Source organism: Sycon ciliatum, chromosome 2 (genome assembly GCF_964019385.1).
Source record: "Sycon ciliatum chromosome 2, ocSycCili1.1, whole genome shotgun sequence".
Lineage (NCBI taxonomy): Eukaryota > Metazoa > Porifera > Calcarea > Leucosolenida > Sycettidae > Sycon > Sycon ciliatum.
In genome coordinates, this window is record NC_088644.1 from 43,024,373 (window position 1) to 43,047,215 (window position 22,843).

General features: G+C 50.3%; 1 protein-coding gene across 1 annotated transcript; it reads right to left on the reverse strand.

The window, feature by feature from the left end:
- Positions 1 to 689: 689 nt before the first annotated feature.
- On the reverse strand, positions 690 to 18,895 carry LOC135810188 (uncharacterized; the record flags this gene model as incomplete). Its single annotated transcript, XM_065323661.1, is given in 12 exon segments — positions 690 to 789; positions 1,659 to 1,825; positions 3,068 to 3,193; positions 5,723 to 5,770; positions 6,362 to 6,424; positions 10,023 to 10,133; positions 10,408 to 10,597; positions 11,767 to 11,908; positions 12,122 to 12,198; positions 14,409 to 14,505; positions 14,712 to 14,773; positions 18,350 to 18,895. Coding segments are annotated over 12 exon segments (1,344 nt in total), but the record flags the coding sequence as incomplete, so codon positions are not given.
- Positions 18,896 to 22,843: the final 3,948 nt, after the last annotated feature.

Consider the following 22,843-nt stretch of genomic DNA (forward strand, 5'->3'; position numbering starts at 1 on the left):
TTCCCAGCCTGAGCACTTTTTTACTGCCGGAATGCAGTTACCGCCGCAGCAGCCGCGGCAGTAAAACCTTCCCACCGGTAACGTGCCAGTAACGTCACGTGATCAAATCACCTTGGAAACTTTCCCATTCCGTCACTTTTTATCGGTAGTCTGAACGTGCCCTTACGGGTCTACTGTCCCCCCCCCCCCCCCCCACTATTTTAACCTGGCTAGAACCCCGGTGTCATGCTCTGGAGTGGTGGCAAGTGTTGGACAGACGACTGTGACTTCAGTGTACGAGTGTGCATACTTTGGTTAGGTCGTTGTTACCGAGGTCTTTAACAATGCCTCAATCATCAATGCAATGGGGATTATGCAGGTATGGTCTCTGAACTTCTCCCAAAAAATGACCAATCAATGTTTTGGCGGAGTCTGCACACCATGAAAAGGATGATCAAAGTCAACGTGATCTTAGTAGCAGTGGTGAGGCTTCCTGCAGCTTCATTCATAGGAAAAAAAGGTTTCAGGGCAGACCATGGGAAGTGAGCGGGTCTGCTCTGAAACCTTTTTTCCAATGTGATCTTGACACTGTGGGCCCAATGTGGCCCTTGTGGGTGCACATGCATGTGGGTGTTTGTGTGGGTGTGTGTGTGGGGGGGGGCATGCATGTGTGTGTGTGGGGGGGGGGGGGAGGGGTTTCTGAACATTACCTGTGCTGAGAATCTATAGCCAGGAAGGTCATGAGCAACTTCATATCCACCCAGGATATCGCTGGTACCGACTGTTGCAATGTTCTTGATCTTGTTATACCTGTAGATAATGTGCAATAAAGGAGAAAACAATGTACACATATCGTGTGCTTTGCGTGGAACCCAGCGACCAAGTGAAGAGCAAGACAATACTGAACAAAGATTACTCTCTCCCTCCCTCCCTCCCTCCCTCCCTCCCTCCCTCCCTCCCTCCCTCCCTCCCTCCCTCCCTCCCTCCCTCCCTCCCTCCCTCCCTCCCTCCCTCCCTCCCTCCCTCCCTCCCTCCCTCCCTCCCTCCCTCCCTCCCTCCCTCCCTCCCTCCCTCCCTCTCTCTCTCTCTCTCTCTCTCTCTCTCTCTCTCTCTCTCTCTCTCTCTCTCTCTCTCTCTCTCTCTCTCTCTCTCTCTCTCTCTCTCTCTCTCGGTTCACTCATATTTTTGATGCTCTGATCTGAGACTGCGGTTGTACTGAGCAGCATGCTAGCCAAGGATACATTACCTCTTGCAAACCGAATGCCAGCTTCCACCCATCAATTGTGCACATAAATGCCCGTGAGCATGTGCATGCGACCAAATAATCCAAAATGAGCAAGAATAGCAAGCGACTACTAGTAACCCTAAAGTCCTGGCATGGATCACCAACACTGCAACACTGCAACACTGCAACACTGCAACACTGCAACACTGCATCACTGCATCACTGCAACACTGCAACACTGTAACACTGCAACACTGCAACACTGCAACACTGCATTTTTTAGCCCACGCGAATATTACACACCATGCCACACTACAGCGGCACATTCTTAACTACATGTATCGGCGGCAGATACCAAATATCTGTGCGTGTGTATTAAGTTAAGTCAGTAACTCAGCTGACTGCTGGGTGCCAACAGGTAGAATGCCAGTGTACAGCGTGGTGTACAGCTTACTGAAATTGTGTTCTGGATTTTTGACCGCCAGCAGCAGCTGCACCGATGGTGTCCAAGCCGTCCGTGGAACCGTACGGACTTCTTCCCGAGCCAGGGTCCAGGGAGCCTTGACGCGATAGGAATGGCTTGGACGCGATTTCAGCTTTCTCCTCCCCAAACAGTCTCACCTTACAGACCCAAGCACAGGCATACATATTATCAAGCACACATACAACCACACACCGTATTATGAATTAGGGTCTATAACTGCTGGGAGTGCATCATTGCGCCGGTGCAGCTCTGTATGTAGGCCGGTCTGCTATGGCACACTGCCCCATATTACACAGGCAGCTGTGCCATCACACCTGTCACCAGGCAATGCTGTTGTACTGCATGTGTGCTAAGCTCTGCCTTCACCAGTGACACCCCCCCCCCCCACACTCACACACTGGGTGAATCCTTCTGTAATATTTCACCAGCACTTTTACACCATGTCGTATCATTGACATGGTGCACATTGGCTTGGTCTAAGACCATGCCTGAGAAACGAGAGGTACCAGGTTGGAAGCGGGTGGATCTGTCCTAGTATGCTGCTACCCACAGTGAAAGGGAAGCTTAAAGTGACCTGCATGCCGGTACAAGGGTAACGTGCATGTGACAGGTGGGATTTCGGCCTTTGGCCTCTGGTCAGTGGATCTGATCTATTCTCGCCTATCGTTTAGGAGCTGCATCCGGCACCTGATCATGGACTGATGACATTCCCCGGAAGCGGAACGTTGTTTCTTGACCTGCCCAGTATGCAGATCAGTAATCATGCCGTTGAGAGTCAACTCAGGACTCTTTGCTACACTTCTTCATCATCATCATGATCAGGGAGTCGTATATGGTATATACCAGGGAGTCGTAAAATACCGGTATTTTACGACTCCCTGGTATATACGACTCCCTGGTCATGATCATTTCACTGAGCCCGCTCACGTCATCCGTCAGGTGAATAGTCCTGTGTGACGACAGCCAGCCGGTCTTGTGATGACGGACTACACACATACACATACTGGTACATGTACATGCAGGATAAAGTGTGCACAACCCTGGCTAGGAGTAGCGCCATACCGTAAACCGGAAAATTCCGATGGAGTTCTATTTCCGGGAAATCCAGGTACAGGCAATTTTGCCCTAAAATAAAACGCACCGAAAATGTACGTACATGCATGCCGCCTGCAATACAGAAACCTGGTTTATTCCTGTAGCTATGCAAAAGACGTTGCTTCAGTAACGTCTGGCGCTAGCCAGGGTCCACACAGCTTTATTTTGGGAAATACCGAAAATATTACAGCACCGAAAATTCCCGGTTTTTCAGTACTCCACTGTTCGTTGCACCATCTTCTGCATAGCCACGGGAATTCTTGTTCATTGCCACTGGAACGTACCTGGCCAGATTTGATGAAGTAGACAGTGGCGACTGGCTCGTGTTGTCGGAACACAGTCGTTTCCATGGGAACACTGACCTCCTTCATGTAGGACGCGAGTCTGACTTGCCCCATCCACTTCCATTGCTAGGCAACCAGGCCAGTCAGGAAAAGAAGAGCAGGAAGACAGACACTTCTCATTCGGCATCCAGTCAGGCTAACCAAGTGCTCAACCGGCATCCTTCTTAGCTAGGGTTATCGTTTGTCCTTACACCGGACCGGATGTGACCAATGTCATTCAAGTATCTCAGTGTGACATTGTCCCCCTGTCACGGCTAGATTGGTGTTCATGCATAATTCTGAGCACTAGCGCATGGTAATTCAGTCCCCCCCCCCCACACACACACCATTGACCATTGACCATTTGACGCCCATCGCCGGAGGCGATGATAGCGATGCTACAGCAGAAGCCATAACAGCTTTTGCTGGGACTGCACCATTCAACAGCTTGCAAGCCTGAAGAGAATTGACTGTCACTATTCAGCCTGGTCTACACCACACAGGTATGAAGTGGTTTTTTTCTGGCCAGTGAATCCCCACGCACACGCACACACACACACACACACACACACACACACACACACACACGCACACACACGCGCACACACGCGCACACACGCGCACACACACACACCCACACACCCACACACTTGTACTTGTTGCACACTGCCAAAACTGGTCACTTGGGTCTCCCCGGGAGAGGGGAGAGAGACTCAAAAGGAATCTTGGAAAGATGACTCAACTGGCTATTCAAAAAAAAAGAACCGCCCAACGGCCGACAACCCCTGAAATCCCCAAAAACTCTGGGTGGACTTGAAAATGATCCCGCTTATGGGCTCACCACACCTCAGTAAGTGGGTGAGGACAAGGTGCAGAAAAAGGATTGACGGCATCCGGGTATCCGTCCTGGGACCCAACTGCAGTTACCCCTGCCCCCAGTGAAGGTAATACTTGCTACTAGTGTGGGTGGCTAAATCAGAGTGGATCTGATCTAAGCGTCACTAGCACCATTGATTACACAAGAGTTAATCTAGCACACACACACACGCACACGCACACGCACACGCACACACACACACACACACACACACACACACACACACACACACACACACACACAAACAAACATACACACACACACACACACACACAAACAAACACATACACACACACACACAAACAAACACATACACACACACAAACGAACACATACAAACGCAATGTGCTCTCCAGCCGACCTTGTTCACCATAACTTACTAGACGCACAACTCACGGGCAACACGCAGTATTGCGGATACATATGTACAGTCGTCCCTCTCTAATCCGGCACCTTTTGCTACGGCGTTTTCTGCTGGATTAACGAGGGTGCTGGATTAAGAAATCCTGCCCTCTGACCCGGCCCTACCCAATTGCATGCATGTATCATACGTCAAAACGCAGGGTTTTTCCGTGTCAACCCAAGTATTTGGTGCACGGCTTTATATTCTCAACTGTTCTCCAGGAATATACACAGTGAGAAAGTAATAAAGTAAAACAGAGAACATGTTCACATGTACTCTTGCACACACACGCACACACACACCTGAAAATTGGCAGCACACTACTCCTTGCTAAAATAAGAAAGTATGGTTGACTGCTTAGCCGTTGTCTCCTGGACAACATTGACCTTCTTGAGAAGGCCACGCAAGCAGTCGACATCATGCAGGTCGAACGAACGATAGTTAGTTGTAGAACGTCAGTACCGTCGGTCAGTGTCGTGCAATGTTATCGCATGAGCTGATTGTTTCGTAACTGGTGGTGTTAGTGGACAGTATAGCGTAACTTGTAGTTCCTTGGTCTTTCTCTTTGTATAAATTGAGTTAGGGTTCAGAAAAGTCCTAACAACCAACCGAACAGAACTCTCCCGCGCTAGGTCGAGTACAGTTGTCAACTGAACTGAACTCTGAGTCTGAAGTGGCCCCGCGCGCCCGGCATGGCACTGACCAGACTGGCCTAGCCTGGCGCATGGCCTGGCAAGCAGTGCACTTTTACGACTGCCGGATTAGGAAATCAAACTACGTGCAGTTTGAGCGATTCGTTTCAAAAAGTCACTGCCGGAGGCGGAATTCAAGTGCCGGATTAAGATGTAGGAATTGAACGAAAAAAATCGGTTTTTGCCGGTTGGCAAGGGTTCCGGATAAACAAGTGCCGGATTAGAGAGGGACGACTGTACATGTATTGGCGCAAGCTCCTCCACACCGTGGCTGTGTCGATCATGCAGATCTCAATCTATCGCATGCCGTCCTAATTACTACTACATGTACAGTCAGACCTTGCCGCTTATCCGCTCCTCTTTTATCCGCATCCCTCGCCATCCGGAAGAAAATTGTTGGCTACCAATTTACAGCATATGTTATGCATACATACAGTATGTGTGTTCGAATATCCGGTTCCCTCGCCCACCCGGATGTTTTTGTGGAAAATGGATGTATGCGGTCAAGCGAGGTCTGACTGTACTTGCATTCAAGGATGTCCACCGCTAGTGTAGTCGTTGTTTCAGTGGCTTACCCACATGCCATGGTGCTGTCTCATGCTGCCGATACAATCATTACCAATGTTTTACCGTGAAATGCTCACCTGAAACACTGCGTTTGATTCCAGTATCTGAAGCTTCTCATCCAGGGCCTGCATGGGCAAAGAAAGAATAAATAGACCATGAAGTACGGCACAGGGGACATGCTCTTAGGGCACATGACTGACTTCTGCCATTGCAGTAGTAATCTCTACTGCGGCAGTGGCATGTACAATAGAGCCGCTACACCAACACATGCAGTATTGTATTTCCGTTCAGATTGTGCGTGGACTTGCTCGTCCTGCACGTCATGCGGCCTTTCCACAGGTCATTACTTCATGCACGTCTGTACCGGTATCAGTCGACTGGAACAGTGCATGGCCGGACGAGCAGAAGCACTTTTTGATTGATCTGGCCAGACCTTAGCCTTTCATACAGTTTGTGTATGATAAGGAGGGTAGTCACATGACTTTCATACAGTTTGTGTATGATAATTATAATGATGGCTACACAGTACCTAACCAGCAGTCAGTAACACACGTTGCTGGTCAAAACGTTGGTCCAGCCATGGCCAGACCAGTCGGATTGGTTGTGGCGGACCTGCATGGGTACAACCACTAAAATGGAGGTATGTGCAGGCATAGGCACCTGGCCTGCAGCACTGGATGGGTGGGTACTGTCACACATTCAAACGACTAGGATACCTTTCGAGATACTTGACTTGTGAAGCTCTTCATGTGCTCCAGGTCGATCACCAGCAGCTCAACCTGTTCACATAGAGACAGTGTTGACATACAGACAGCGATGACATACATACAGTGTTGACCTAGATACAGTGTTGCCATAGAGACAGTGTTGACATACATACAGTGTTGCCATAGAGGTAGTGTTGCCATAGAGATAGTGTTGCCATAACGGATACGTACTCTCCACGGGGCAGCTATAATCATTGATAATACCTCTAGCACCTTGAGTACTTAGTAGTAGTATTGTAGCTTGTTTACGTTTTTGTGTGTGTGTGTGTGTGTGTGTGTGTGTGTGTGTGCGTGTGTGTGTGTGTGTGTGTGTGTGTGTGTGTGTGTGTGTGTGTGTGCGTGTGTGTGTGTGTGTGTGTGTGTGTGTGTGTGTGTGTGTGTGTGTGTGTGTGTGCGTGTGTGTGTGTATCGACATGTCCATTGCCAAGTATGTGATCGGTACTTCTCTTGCCCATCAGATGAGAAGCGTCACAAATGCTTGGCAGAACGACAGAAACCAGTGTGCAATCAGGCTGGCGCTGGCCAATGTCGTCTCTGCCAACGTTGGTTCCGCAGCCCCGGTGGATTGGCTACCCATCGGTGCGATCACGGACCTGCTCCCAACATCGAGCACCCCGGTCACTCTGCAGTGCAGCACCTGCCACCGGAGTTTCAAGTCCAGCAGCGGCTTGGCCAGACACAAGTGCGACCGCACGAAACGAAGGACAGTGTCGGAAAGGGCCGACTTCCCGTTTGAGTGCCCTTGCCAAAGGAAGTTCCGACTACGTCACCATCTAGTGCGTCATCAGAAGTGCTGCTCCTCAGCCTCTTCCACCCCTCTCCCCTGACGGGGACCGTGTAACCTATCCAGGCAACGTGTATCAATGTCAAGGTCAAGGTGTGTGTATGTGTGTGTGTGTGTGTGTGTGTGTGTGTGTGTGTGTGTGTGTGTGTGTGTGTGTGTGTACATGTGTGTAAACCTGTGTCTTAGGTTTTCAGGTGCCACTGCGGCCGAGATTTTCACCGCCGCCAGGACCTCACTCGCCTCTCGCAGTTCTGTTCCCCGTGACTGAAACACTGTCGGTCTTTTCAGGACCTGTCATCATCTGTGGATGGGTATTATTGTATTGTACCGTGTACGTGTACATGTGTGTGTGTGTCTGTATGTGTATGTGTGTGTGTGTGTGTGTGTGTGTGTGTGTGTGTGTGTGTGTGTGTGTGTGTGTGTGTGTGTGTGTGTGTGTGTGTGTGTGTGTGTGTGCATTATACAAATGTGTGCGTGTTTGTGCGAGTGTGTGTGTGTGTGTGTGTATGTTTGTGTGTGTGTGTGTGTGTGTGTGTGTGTGTGTGTGTTGCTATGTCTAACATAGCTGTTTGCTATCATCGCTTCCGCGATGAGCAGGTCTGAGGTGTGTGTGTGTGTGTGTGTGTGTGTGTGTGTGTGTGTGTGTGTGTGTGTGTGTGTGTGTGTGTGTGTGTGAGCATTGGTGCGAGCGTGCAGCCCTGACGCAATCCATTCCGCACAGTTATTGGGTCAGTCAGCTTGCCATCCACCCGAACAGAAGCAGTTATGCCGTTGTGGAGTGACTGAATGATGCGGAGCATTGCCGGCGGAACACCAAGCTTCTGGAGAACCTACCACAGGGCTGCGCGCGGGATACTGTCATACGCCTTTCTCAGATCGACGAACAGGACATATGCATCTGAATCATGCTCCAACGTCTTCTCCATCAACTGCCGTGCGACGTACACCATATCGACGCAGCCACGTCCCTTTCTGAAGCCGCACTGAGAATCTGGCAAGACATCTTCAGCGATAGCTTTGAGGCGGTCCTGCAGAATACGGGCAAGCAGCTTGCCGACAACGTCCAACAGACTGATGCCGCGCCAGTTATCACAGTGGTGTAGATCTCCCTTCTTCGGGATGGGCACAACCACTGCATCACGCCAATCATCGACTACAGTGCCTTCGAACCAGGATTTACGCATGATGGTCAGGATGCTCTTCAACTTGTACTTCTCTGCCGTCGTTGCCAGTTGGCGGTCCAGTTGTCCGGACGCTGGCATATCCTTTCGATATAAAGTCGGGAGGAAGCTAGTTGGTGACCGAACGGCGAAGGGCAAGCTCCTGTCATCAACGGTCACAGAATCCCAGTTTGCTGACGACGCTGCACTCTACGCAACATCTCGGCCTGCCTTCGAAGCGATGACTTCCAGCTTCATCACATGTGCAAGCAGCTGGGGCCTAACGTCAGTGTGAGAAAGACCAAGGGTATGGCTGTGGGTGAGTCTGCTGATCGCCGTGACGTTGTTGTTGGAGCAGACACGATTGAGGCGGTGGACCAATTCACCTACCTTGGCAGTGTGCTCTCCTCGGATGGTCTTGCCTGTGCTGATGTCCGCTCTCGCCTTGCGAAAGCCTTAGCTGTGTTCGGAGCCCTCAAAGCTCCTGTCTTTGATAACAAGACCCTGTCGCTTCGCAGCAAGAGGCGTGTCTATGAGGCTGTCGTCCTCACGACCCTCTTGTATGGTGCGGAGACGTGGACCACCAAGGCAGGCCACCTCCAGAAGCTAAACACCTTTCACCATCAGTGTGTTCGGTCCATCGTGGGTATCAGCCGTCGTCAACAGTAGGATGATCGGATCTCAACGGCCACATTAGCGGCTACATTCGGTGTCGACCCTGACATCACCAGCATCATCCGTCGACACCGGCTTCGTTGGCTGGGTCACGTCGGCAGGATGGGCGACTTGCGCGCACCGAAGCAATTGCTGTTCGGCGAGCTGCCTGCCCCCCGTCCTCGTCACGGCCCGAAGAAGAGGTGGCGAGATGTGGTGTCGACTGACCTGGCGGACCTCGGCGTGACCACCTGGCTTGAGAGTTGCCAAGATCGTCCCGGCTGGAGACGAGTTGCGAGTAGCACCCCACCGCCACGGCCCGCTCCTGATCCTCTTCTATGTGTCTGTGGACGCCCGTTTCGTCGACCAAGAGACCTGAAACGACATGCCAAGTTCTGCGCTCGTGTTCTCACTTGAACTTTCCGACATTCGCTATCATTGCGTACGCAATGGGCAAGATCAAGGTCAAGGTCAAGGTGTGTGTGTGTGTGTGTGTGTGTGTGTGTGTGTGTGTGTGTGTGTGTGTGTGTGTGTGTGTGTGTGTGTACTATACTAGTGTGATAAACGAACAAAGAAGTGTCACTACACATGTACTGACACCCGCCTAGCACACACACCAGCCTAGCACACACACCCGCCTAGCACACACACCCGCCTAGCACACACACCCGCCTAGCACACACACCCGCCTAGCACACACACCCGCCTAGCACACACACCCGCCTAGCACACACACCCGCCTAGCACACACACCCGCCTAGCACACACACCAGCCTAGCACACACACACCCGCCTAGCACACACACCAGCCTAGCACACACACCCGCCTAGCACACACACCCGCCTAGCACACACACCCGCCTAGCACACACACCCGCCTAGCACACACACCCGCCTAGCACACACACCCGCCTAGCACACACACCCGCCTAGCACACACACCCGCCTAGCACACACACCAGCCTAGCACACACACCCGCCTAGCACACACACCAACCTGGCACACACTCACATCAGACTGTGCTACGGCCGTGAACGAGCGCGGTCTGTCAGGACGCAGCAGAGCCATCTCGCCAAACGAATTCCCTTCCACCATCAGGTCTAGCTGAAACCCATGCCCTACCTGGATGCACAGCACATAGGATAGTGATGTGACACATAGGAACGGACTTGTGATGTCTCTTGCCCCATTGCACACACCCGACCAGTGTCGCTACACAACAACTTACAAAAAGAACATCTAACAATATGGCATGACTACACACGACATTTGAACAAAATACTAGTAGTAGAAAAAAGGATTTTCCAATTTTTGTAATTTTCTGTGATGTCTTTGCGTCTTTGACAAATTTCTTGATTCAAAGCGGCCTCTCCTTGTGTCATATCTCAAAGCATACCTCTTCATTTGCTGCATCCTCAAAAACCGAGTCGCCATCCTGCTGCTCAAGGTCAGTGACGGTAATTTGATGGCCATCAACTTTGCGCTTCCTTCTCCTCTCCTCCTTAGCGGCACAGTCTGAATCTCCAGCGAGGACAATGGGCGGTAGGTGTCGACGAGAAACATCAGGAGAAGCACCACCCATCAGACTGAATTTCCACACACACACACACACATACATACACACACACACACACACACACACACACACACACACACACACACACACACACACACACACACACATACACACATATGCACGCGTGCGCGCACACACATACACGCACATACACACACACCCCCCCCCCCCCCACACACACACACACACATACACACATGCACGTGCACACACACACACACACACACACACACAGATAGTATGAAACGAAACGCCACTTTAACTTCTAGTTGTACCTGGTTTAAATCTGGTTTGAATCTGGCATTGGAAATTTTATTTTTCATTGCTATCAGATTCGGCCTCATTTTATCTGTGCTGCGCTGATGAGTCCACGAAGGACGAAACAGTTCTGTCCGCAGATTGACTAACTTTTAGTTACCACGGCCACGGAGCAAGGAAGCGGAAGACCTAAAAGTTGGCATTGTGGTCCCTGGGGATTCGTGGGTTATCAGGCAATAGAGTGCTTCGCAGTACGACATTGAGGTACACATTTTTTTACTAGCAAACACAGCCCTACTACGAAGTAATAAGCAGGGGAAGAGGACAACTGAAATGACACTGGACAACAAGACAAAGGGGAGTAGGGGCGATGTGCTGATGTGGTTGGCTCATCCGACCGGATGTCTCGGAATGCCTAGTCCTTATTTATAATTGTTCGGATATGCGGCTGGTCTACTTCGACGTACTTGTCTAGTGGGGTGGTCTAAGGCCACGATTAAGAAAACAGAGGGTACCAGGTTCAAGTCCTGCTTGGAAGCGGAAGGATTTTCCAGCCGTGCTGCAACCCACAGTTTATTGAGAATTCGTGGCCTGGCATGAGGGAACCATGGCTGCAGCGAATGAGATTTCGGTCTTTGACCACTTTGTGGTGAGCTGATCTACTCACCTCCCACCGCTTTAGGAGCTGCATCTGCACCTTGATCCATAGAGGGTGGCGGCATTCCTATGCATGTAGAAAACTCGGCTTCCAGCCGAGTCTCGCACGCATCGTGATTTTTTTACTTGTAGAAGACTAATTAACAAATACCTGGAAGAGGTAACTTCAATGGCTATGTAACTGCCTGGAAAGTGCTTCAGTGTTTTTTTGATATCCCTATCCACTCAGTATCCAGTTTTCCTGAGACAGTGAAATCAGTATACCTGTTCATGACATTGACTGATAGCTCGTCGGTAGCAGGCCGTTTCTTGGCATGATGTGAAGTGGATGTTAGAGTTGAACTGCTGCTGCTGCCGCTGCTTGGAATGCGTGATGACACGGAGAGGTCATGATGGGCCATGCCCACTGACATGAAGATATGCACATATACACACACACACACACACACACACACACACACACACACGCACACACACGCACACACACATATGCACGTAGGGTTAATGCACCTCCAGAGCAACACAACTAAAACAGCCAGCAGACAACCAGACCGCACAACAGCAGCAGGGGTACACAACAACATGATGCTATTGTCCTAGTCTACAGTCATGTACTTACAGTAGTCATCGGCCTCTGCTTGACTGTGTACATCACGGGAGTGTAATGACACTGTCCCATCCAGCACGATGTAAGCACTGCAAGACACAATGAACAACATTATAACATGGATGCACCAGTTTTGCCGAGGTGACATCTGACCTGAAGTACATGTATAGCACTGTATGCTAGCCCTGATTACATCCTGATTACATTGGAATCCGTTCAGTTCTTTGTCCATTGTTGTCCTCACAATTTCCTGATTGTAATAAAAGAACATTGTGTCGAGTGTGTGGCGCCCTCCACTTGCACGGGCCCTGACGCCCCGGAAGTGGTATGGACGGTGCTGGACATACACATGTGCAAGATACGATGATGTACTTGTAGAAAGTATGCAATGGCAACTGGTCCAGGGTGCCGGCTTTCCACTTTGGGTCGGATATACCCTAGCCTTAGTGCTAATGTGCATGGAGGCTAGTAGAAGTAGAGATGCAGGAACCATGTCACATGACCTGGCGAACAAACACCATAATCACAGGTAACCTGTCTGCAGTGAGGCGGTTTTCTCAGTCCACACATGCCCGATGATGTTTTCACGTGATATTCACACCAGTCATCAGTGTACAAACGTACCCGGAAGGACCGTGAATACGAGTACTGCCAGCGGTTTTCTATACATCCTAGGCCAGAGTGATAGCTAGACAAGACACTGAGACCGACTGCAGTCCTGTCAAACTGGTAGTTTTAGCGGCGGGATCGGCTTTAGTAATTCACAAGCCAGCGCGATTTTGTGATGAAAAATGTCAGCAATCAGAGTGTCAAGACAAACATCAGTAAAGAGAATCACTGGCGCTTTCGGTAGTCATTGGTAAGCTCTTGGCATGCCCCTAATCACTTTATACAATTATACAAACTGACATGGCTGTTTTGGTCCGGCGGCAGGCAATGACTCCATAAGCTAGGCTTTGAGAGTACAGTCAGACCTCGTTTATCCGGTCCTTGTTTATCCGGATCCCTCGCCATCCGGAAGAAAATCGCTGGTTACCGATGTGCAGCATATGTTGTGCATACAACATAACCGGACCTCGCGATCCGCATACCGGTGCATGATTTTGTGTACAAACTGGTTAAAATGTGTACAAAATGCTTCGTCGTATCCGGTTGCATGTGGCTGGCTAGCGCCTGCAGAAGCTAGTATCAACGAGTTGTACAAGCAAATGAGGTCCTTGACCTGCTGGGTGTGTGCGGACAGCACTCAGTTGCATGCACTTGTCATTTTTCTCGCTTGTTTTACATACTGGGCACGCTAGGCGTACTGCATAGGACCTGTCTACATGTATGTATGATGTCACTACTTTTGACATGCCACATGCATATACAGTATGTGTGTTCAGTTATCCGGTTACCTCGCCTATCCGGATGTTTTTGTGGAAAAAAGATGTGTGCGGTTAAGCGAGGTCTGACTGTAGCAGGTGTGCATTTGTGTGCGGTGGTCAGGTTGCCCCAAACCTGTACTGTGGGCAGGCGGTGTCACAGGGCAGTGGGGAGTGGTGCGGCGATATCACAGGGCAGTGGGCAGTGGTACGGCGGTGTCACAGGGCAGTGGGGAGTGGTACGGCAGTGTCACAGGGCAGTGGGAAGTGGTATGGCGGTGTCACAGGGCAGTGGAGAGTGGTACGGCGGTGTCACAGGGCAGTGGGGAGTGGGTAGGCGGTGTCACAGGGCAGTGGGGAGTGGTACGGCCGGTGTCCAGGGGTGCCCACCGCGGGAAAAATCGGATTTTTCGGCCAACAGGGCACGTTTTAACGCTCTTTTATTGTTTTGTTTTTGGATGAATTGGAAGGATCATCCTGGACGATAAGTGGTACCACCATTGTCATACTGGTCGTGCCATATGTGACACCCCCCCCCTCCCCCCCCCCCCCCCCCCCTGGTGGGCATTACGTCCAACCAGCAGTACAGCGGTGCCATACAATACGTACCAGCACTGTAAACTAAAATTGAGGACTGTGATTGGTTGGTCAAGTCGGCAGTTTATTGGGGTGCGAGACTATAAATCATGGAAAATCATGGAAACTGGCTCAGGTTACGGCATGCGCAATGAGCTTCTGTCATACCCAGGATATCGGTATTTCCAATCATAACGGCAGAGTGTGGAATACTGGAGGAATGTCGCCCCCCCCTCCCCCCCCCCAACGCACACCCTACCATGAACCCAAGTAGGGTAAGTTGTAATCTGACTACAGCACAGAGAGACAAGGTGAGACGAGGAGGATATGGGGAAATGCGAAACACAACCAATACTTACGCCGAGGGACCAGCGTCGTCTTGTTGGTATAACACCTTTCCTTCGGGGTATGCTTCAAGTGACGCTTCCTTGAGCAAGTTTAAAGCTTCCTCTGGTCCTGTTCATGATAAAATCAAAGGAACGAACTAATGAACGCTGGCTTTAAATTTAAACAGCAGAATAGGCAATGTGCAGAATAAACCATTGACATCATCACCTGTTTTGGACATACGACCGTCATGCCAGCATGTGGATGCAATACAAGTCTGTGGCCATGGATACATAGCCTGCAGAACGGACTCTGCCAACACATGCAGTACGTACCCAAGCAGAAATGTTCCAGTAACAGACACGTACGATGACGTCGCATCCACTCCACTAGTAAGCTGTACAAATACACACACGTGAACACACACACATACACACATGCGCACGCACACACACACACACCGGCACACACACACACATACACCGGCACACACACGCACATACACGCCCCCCCCCCCCCCCACACACACACACACGCCCAGACAAACATACACGACCGACATCATGTGACCCATAGAATGCAGGGGTTGAGTGGAGTTGTAACCAACAATATACATGGCCGTCCAATGTGGTGATGTGATGGATGTGCATCAGCTCTGTTCAACAGCGCTGCTCAGTGAAATCCGACCGTGCGAGTCAAGTTTGCACTCTGCACCAGTTCACGTCCCAGTATTCGCAGGTCTAGGGCTGCATAGTGCCCTGCACCAGTTCACATCCCAGTCTCGGTGCAGGTCTAGGGCTGCACAGCGCCCGGCCGGCCTTGGCATTAACTCGCTTGAAAGGATTTCATTGAACAGTACTGACACTACCGTACATGTTTTCATCAACCACCACACCGTCACTGCCGTGTCTCTCCAGCTGACCTCGACACGACTTTGCTACACCACACCGTCACTGCCGAGTCTCTCCAGCTGACCTCAACACGACTTTGCCACACCACACCGTCACTGCCGAGTCTCTCCAGCTGACCTCAACACGACTTTGCCACACCACACCGTCACTGCCGAGTCTCTCCAGCTGACCTCAACACGACTTTGCCACACCACACCGTCACTGCCGAGTCTCTCCAGCTGACCTCAACACGACTTTGCCACACCACACCGTCACTGCCGTGTCTCTCCAGCCGACCTCGACACGACTTTGCTACACCACACCGTCACTGCCGAGTCTCTCCAGCTGACCTCAACACGACTTTGCCACACCACACCGTCACTGCCGAGTCTCTCCAGCTGACCTCAACACGACTTTGCCACACCACACCGTCACTGCCGAGTCTCTCCAGCTGACCTCAACACGACTTTGCCACACCACACCGTCACTGCCGTGTCTCTCCAGCCGACCTCGACACGACTTTGCTACACCACACCGTCACTGCCGAGTCTCTCCAGCTGACCTCGACACGACTTTGCCACACCACACCGTCACTGCCGAGTCTCTCCAGCCGACCTCGACACGACTTTGCTACACCACACCGTCACTGCCGTGTCTCTCCAGCTGACCTCGACACGACTTTGCCACACCACACCGTCACTGCCGTGTCTCTCCAGCTGACCTCGACACGACTTTGCCACACCACACCGTCACTGCCGTGTCTCTCCAGCTGACCTCGACACGACTTTGCTACACCACACCGTCACTGCCGAGTCTCTCCAGCCGACCTCGACACGACTTTGCCACACCACACCGTCACTGCCGAGTCTCTCCAGCCGACCTCGACACGGCTTTGCCACAGCACACCACCAGCAAAGCGACGTATCCGTTGGCACTTAATTCCGTCCCCTTTATCTAGCACTTCACATTTCGTGATAATAATGTATAAGGTGTTGCCACAGGGTGTGTGTGTGTACAATTCCAGTAATTGTTATACAATGTAGTGTGCCTTTACATGACAGTGTCCAACACATGCTATAGCCTTGTGTGCTAGATGCTGTCCAAAGGAGAAATACAGGTTCTGGTTGGTGAAAACAAACGTATCGTACGAAAACACCTGGCCCTGAGGGTCGTGGGAGCCACAGGGCTACTACGGGTGCATTTGATTGGTCCGACCTGGAATAGGATCGTTTAGAGCAGGGCTGAGTGTGTGATTGGTATGCACTGGTTCTAGGGATGAGGCTGAGACCAGGTATTGTTCCGAACAATCCCCCCCCTGCTGGAGTAGCCATGCAAGGTAAGATGCAAAACCCATTGAAAGTCGAAGAAAAATTAATAGATCACTGAACTACCAGGCCCACTGGAACCGGTCCGGTTGGTCAGGTTATCACTGGACCAACATTTTGGCCGCTGACATGTGTTTCCTACTGCAGAGGGCATGTGCACCCGCTAGATCATACACATAGCACGAAAGGCAATGAAATTACCGGACCAATCAAAAAACTCCTTCCGGCGGTCCTAGCCGCGCAAGTATTTCTGGAAAATATATTCATTGTTCTGTTCCATGAACTCAGCTCATCACTATCCTGACTGCTCCATTGAATATGATGCAAATCAAGTTGACCAATCAAACCCACACTAACATCCTCAGACGGACTATCACCATGGATTACTGGTGAGTACACAGTGCCGTTGCAAGCCGCTACATGCCGATATTGTAAAACCGTACTACAACGTGAAGGTGACTTCTGGTTCGTAGATTGGATTTTGTTCCAGCCAGGAGCACTGTTGAAGCGATACCTGCAGCCTATCCAGGACTACCGGTAGGTGAGGCTCCTGTTGACACCCTGCTGGGGACTACCGGTAGGTGAGGCTCCTGTTGACACCCTGCTGGGGACTACCGGTAGGTGAGGCTCCTGTTGACACCCTGCTGCTGGGGACTACTACATGTAATGTAGTCCATATAAGTAACGAGGAAACCTTGTGCATCTACCGTCGTCAAGAAAAGAAGTGCAGTGAAACGCCCCTAATCCGGATGTCCCTAATCCCGGCGCGTCCCTAATCCCGGCGCGTCCCTAATCCCGGCGCGTCCCTAATCCCGGCGCGTCCCTAATCCCGGCGCGTCCGTCTAGTGGGCATCTTTCTAACCCATCTACATTGTAGAGGCACGGAAATTGGCTTTTCACCGAAAACGGCGCCAAAAACTTATGATTTGAATAGAAAATATTTACTTGCATGCATGCTCTGAGTACTTTACGGTACGGTCTACAAGGTTCTAGCCAAAGGATGGTAGCAGGGGGGGGGGGGGGGGCACAGCACCCTTCTCCTCTGATTGAGCACTCCCCCCTCCCCTGTAAGAAGGTGCCCCGCCCCCTACTTATTTGTTGATTTTTGTGTTTTTCATGCCATTCAACGAAAATGCAGTCGATAATCACTACTAGAGGGTTCATAAAGGAACATTTGCCTGGAGTGAAGTCGGGGGGGGGGGGGGGGGGGGGGGGAGAGCCCTGCGTTGAATTTTGCATGGCAAGGCAATTAATTATTTTGGAGTACACTCATACCTCGTTTATCCGGACCCCGAAGTTACGGGCACTTCGGTCTACCGGGCACTATTTGGGCGAGTTTCAGGGGAAATATTACTACTCTTTTGTCACTTTTCGTAAAAATATTGACGTCATATGCCATATCGATGGCCTTTTCCCCATCAAGATGTATATGATTCGGAGTTACGGACATTTCAAAGTTACGGGCAGTGCAAGGTCCCGGACTGCCCGGATAAACGAGGTATGAGTGTATACAAAGATGGGTTATGGGGTAACTGTTCCCTACGGGGCCCCCCCCCCTCCCTCCCTCCCCCACTATTTTGACCTGGCTAGAACCATGGGCCGGCAGTGCGGTCGGTAGTACTCGATCCCGACCTGCCCAGATTTGGAGAGTTTTACTGCAATGTAGCCCATGCAAGCAACAGGGCAACCACGCAGATCTACGGATCGGACCCATCGTCATGAAAAGAAGTACAAATAATTCAATGCAAATCTACTCACGCAAACCCTCGAGCGGGTCGTGAGCCGGGAAGGTGTCTGGCTGCGTTTAGATGCATCTCCTTCTCAGCCGCTGTCCTGCCAGCAGAGGCCTCTCTCGCGTGCTTTTGGCGTGCGCTGGAGCCGGGTCTGGAGCTGGACGATGGGGGTCTGGCCTCCGCCATCACTCAGGCCGGTTACGTGCCGTAGATCTACGGCAGCCAATCCCACCTCCTTCTTATCAGAATTACTTGGAATCACGCTATCGGTATGGAGCGCTGCAGTTGACCTGTCCGGCCGGCCCTGGAGAGCCCGAGTCGACTAATTATTTACTTGAACCGTCGTCGTCAGCGATGTGTGGTCTGCCCCTGAAGCAAGTGGACGATAAAATAATATGAAGCGACGCTCATAAATAGCCATTCATGATCACTCCTAGATCCTTGGTCAAAGCCGAAGGCTGTCGGGAATAACGACCTGACTAGGGCATCTGGTAGGCCTCTAGTGGCTCTACTCTATAACTAGAGAGAAATGAGGGGTAAAAACTGGAACGCACGACCCCATTAATTTAGCCTGTTCACAAAATAGATAGGAGACGTCAAGCGAAATGGCTGGGCAGCATGAATTTTGAACTGGCATGGCTCGCTGGAGTAGAAGAAGTGCCTCGGGACACACACCATGCACACGGTCATAATAGATCTACGCTTCGACATGCGGCAGTCGACACCATGTAGAGTACCCGTCATGCATGCGACCGCCGAAGTCCGGGAGGTGTCGAACACCGAACCATGAACACGGATCGCGGAACAGGCACGGCAAGCTACCATGGCTACGTAGAGACGGAGAGTGCAGCGCTAGCGGTCATAGACCATGTAGACTACCGTAGAATCCCGCGGATAAGCCCATGGGCCATGGGCTCATATTCTGTTTCACAAGGACATTTCGGTGGGCTTATACTAGTGAACATGGGCTTATAGTTATACGCGGGCATGGGCTTATAGTTATACGCGGGCATGGGCTTATACAGTCGTCCCTCTCTAATCCGGCACTTGTTTATCCGGAACCCTTGCCAACCGGCGCACTTTCTGACGAAACCGATTTTTTTCGTTCAATTCCTACATCTTAATCCGGCACTTGAATTCCGCCTCCGGCAGTGACTTTTTGAAACGAATCGCTCAAACTGCACGTAGTTTGATTTCATAATCCGGCAGTCGTAAATCTAAATCGCGTACCGTACAGGTGCACTCCTTGCCAGGCCAGGCTAGGCTTGTCCAGGCCAGGAGACAACGGCAGTCAACTATACTTTCTTATTTTTATTTAGCAAGGAGTAGTGTCCTGCCAATTTTCAGGTGTGTGTGTGTGTGTGCGTGTGTGTGCAAGAGTACATGTGAACATGTTCTCTGTTTTACTTTATCACTGTGTATATTCCCGGAGGACAATTGAGAATATAAAGCCGTGCACCAAATACTTGGGTCGACACGGAAAAACCCTGCGTTTTGACATACATATGATACATGGTAGGGCCGGGTCAGAGGGCAGGATTTCTTAATCCAGCACCCTCGTTAATCCAGCAGAAAATGCCGTAGCAAAAGGTGCCGGATTAGAGAGGGACGACTGTACCATGTATACGCTGACACCAACATTGTGCTATTGAAAAGTATCAAGGAAGTGTGAAGTACATTGCTGAAAACCACTGTCTGTGCAAACAAAAACAACCGATGATTGTGCTGAAATTATGTACGAAAAAAACTATAATGTGCATGACTACGTACATGTGTAGTATCCCTGCTTTACAGTTTACACATGACTAGTACTAGTAGTACATGTATTTTGCATGACTCTTATTGTTTAGAAGCATACAGTACTTCCTACATTTACGATTGTTCTTCCATGATCCTTGCATGGCGCCACTACACACTGGAGAGTAGCTAGACCAACACTAATTATCAGTAGTCTTCATTGTTTCCAAAATACAATACTTGTGCCGCTATGTTTCATTTGCAAGAGGTCCTTGTGCAGTTGTATGGACTTATCTGCACTGTGATATCAGTCTCATGCTCCAATGCTTCCTTTGTAGCACTGATGCGCGCTGCGAGTAAACAATGGCATTTCCAGATTGCTTGCTACACTTTCACATACATTCTTTAGCTGTTTTGCTGCCTGCTGCTGGTTTCCCGCAATAGACCCCAGCTGAAGCTTCCTAGCTGGCCCCCTTGCCAACGGCCTTGTTAGATTCTATAATTATAAGTTCTCTAGTTTTGCATCTCATGGGAGAGAGATCAGAGAGATAGGAGAGAGTCGTGGTTGAGAGAGAGCAAGTTCACTTTCACTTTGATATAAGATAACCTCCAGGCCGTGCCGGAGTAAGTTCAGATACGTTGGTTGACTGACTGTGGGTAGTAGCCTCCTAGCCTTAGATCACGCACGTTACATTGGTGGCAGCGGTGGGATAGAAATTATTTGTTGTCAACTTCTGGATTCGTCCTGCGTGGCCTTCGACACGCACGTTACATTGGCGGCAGCGGTGGTTCAATTTTATAATTGCTAGATTCGAACCCACCTAGTATCTGTATTGCATTGATGGCAGCGGCGCTACAGAATTGATGGCAGCGGTAAATTGTTTATTGGTATAACCGGTACCAGCATGGCCCAACCTGATGCGTCAGTCGCCGCTACTCCTTCGCCCGCCACGTCTCCCCCTAACCCGAAATGATGACGGACAGCGTCTCTACCGATCAAGCTCCATGTCCAACGTAAGCTAATTCCCGATATGGCATTCTCTTTCCTGTCTTCCTTCAGTCTTTCTGTTCTCTTCAGTCTTCCTTTATGCGAGTGAGCGAATCCAGTTTAGTCCGGTAGGCGTCCGATCATGGTGAGCCACGGTCTACCTAGCTAACCTGGGACAATGTGTGTGAGAATGCCCTTGTGTACTCAGTTCGCCTTGGTACTGCGATTTGGCTGGCAGGTTGTGCCAGGGTTGTGCAGCAAGTCAACTGTGGTTTTTTCTAAGGACCTACATGTATTTGGAGGACAATATTCCCTTTTTGACCCCGTGAGATGGTGAGAACCTGGTGTGCTTCTATTTTTGATTTGTTATCAGTTCAGTTCTTCTGTCTACTCTAAAAACGTTATCATTTCCGATATTATTTTGCCATATCCCGGTTGACGCTCTACAAGTAATACGCTATCTACTATGACGTTCACACCGCCTCCTATGATCTGCTGCTGAGCTAGAGCTACTACTACTACTACTACTACTAGTACTAGTGTCAGTTGTCACCCTTTCGTCCCAATATCAAGCACTCTGTTCAAGATTCAAGAATACATGTACGTGAATGCAAGTTAGTTGTCCAGTCCACCTACTGACGGTGCCTTCTAGTGAGTACTGTTCATCATACATCATCGAACTCGCTGTCAAATCACGAGGGCGTGATTTAGTGTAGGAAGGGAGGGTGTAGTATCCCTGCTTTACAGTTTACACATGACTAGTACTAGTAGTACATGTATTTTGCATGACTCTTATTGTTTAGAAGCATACAGTACTTCCTACATTTACGATTGTTCTTCCATGATCCTTGCATGGCGCCACTACACACTGGAGAGTAGCTAGACCAACACTAATTATCAGTAGTCTTCATTGTTTCCAAAATACAATACTTGTGCCGCTATGTTTCATTTGCAAGAGGTCCTTGTGCAGTTGTATGGACTTATCTGCACTGTGATATCAGTCTCATGCTCCAATGCTTCCTTTGTAGCACTGATGCGCGCTGCGAGTAAACAATGGCATTTCCAGATTGCTTGCTACACTTTCACATACATTCTTTAGCTGTTTTGCTGCCTGCTGCTGGTTTCCCGCAATAGACCCCAGCTGAAGCTTCCTAGCTGGCCCCCTTGCCAACGGCCTTGTTAGATTCTATATAAGTTCTCTAGTTTTGCATCTCATGGGAGAGAGATCAGAGAGATAGGAGAGAGTCGTGGTTGAGAGAGAGCAAGTTCACTTTCACTTTGATATAAGATAACCTCCAGGCCGTGCCGGAGTAAGTTCAGATACGTTGGTTGACTGACTGTGGGTAGTAGCCTCCTAGCCTTAGATCACGCACGTTACATTGGTGGCAGCGGTGGGATAGAAATTATTTGTTGTCAACTTCTGGATTCGTCCTGCGTGGCCTTCGACACGCACGTTACACATGTACATGTACATGTACATGGTATGGCCAATAGTCTATATTAAATTTATGGACTCCCGGTATGACCTAGGCCCGGGCCCATGGGCTTGTACGATGAAGCTGTGTGATGTTCGAGCTTATCCGCGGGTACGGGTGGGCTTATCCGCGGGATTCTACGGTAGTACACATGGTTGATCTACTACAGTACAGGCTAGGCCGAGTTGTGAGTAGTGACGCGATCTCTGTCTCTGTCTTTCTGACCCTCTCTGTCAGTCTCTCTGTCTCTCTCTCTCTGTGCCTCTCTGTTTGTCTCTCTGTCTCCCTCTCTGTCTTTCTGTCTGTCTCTGTTGGTTGG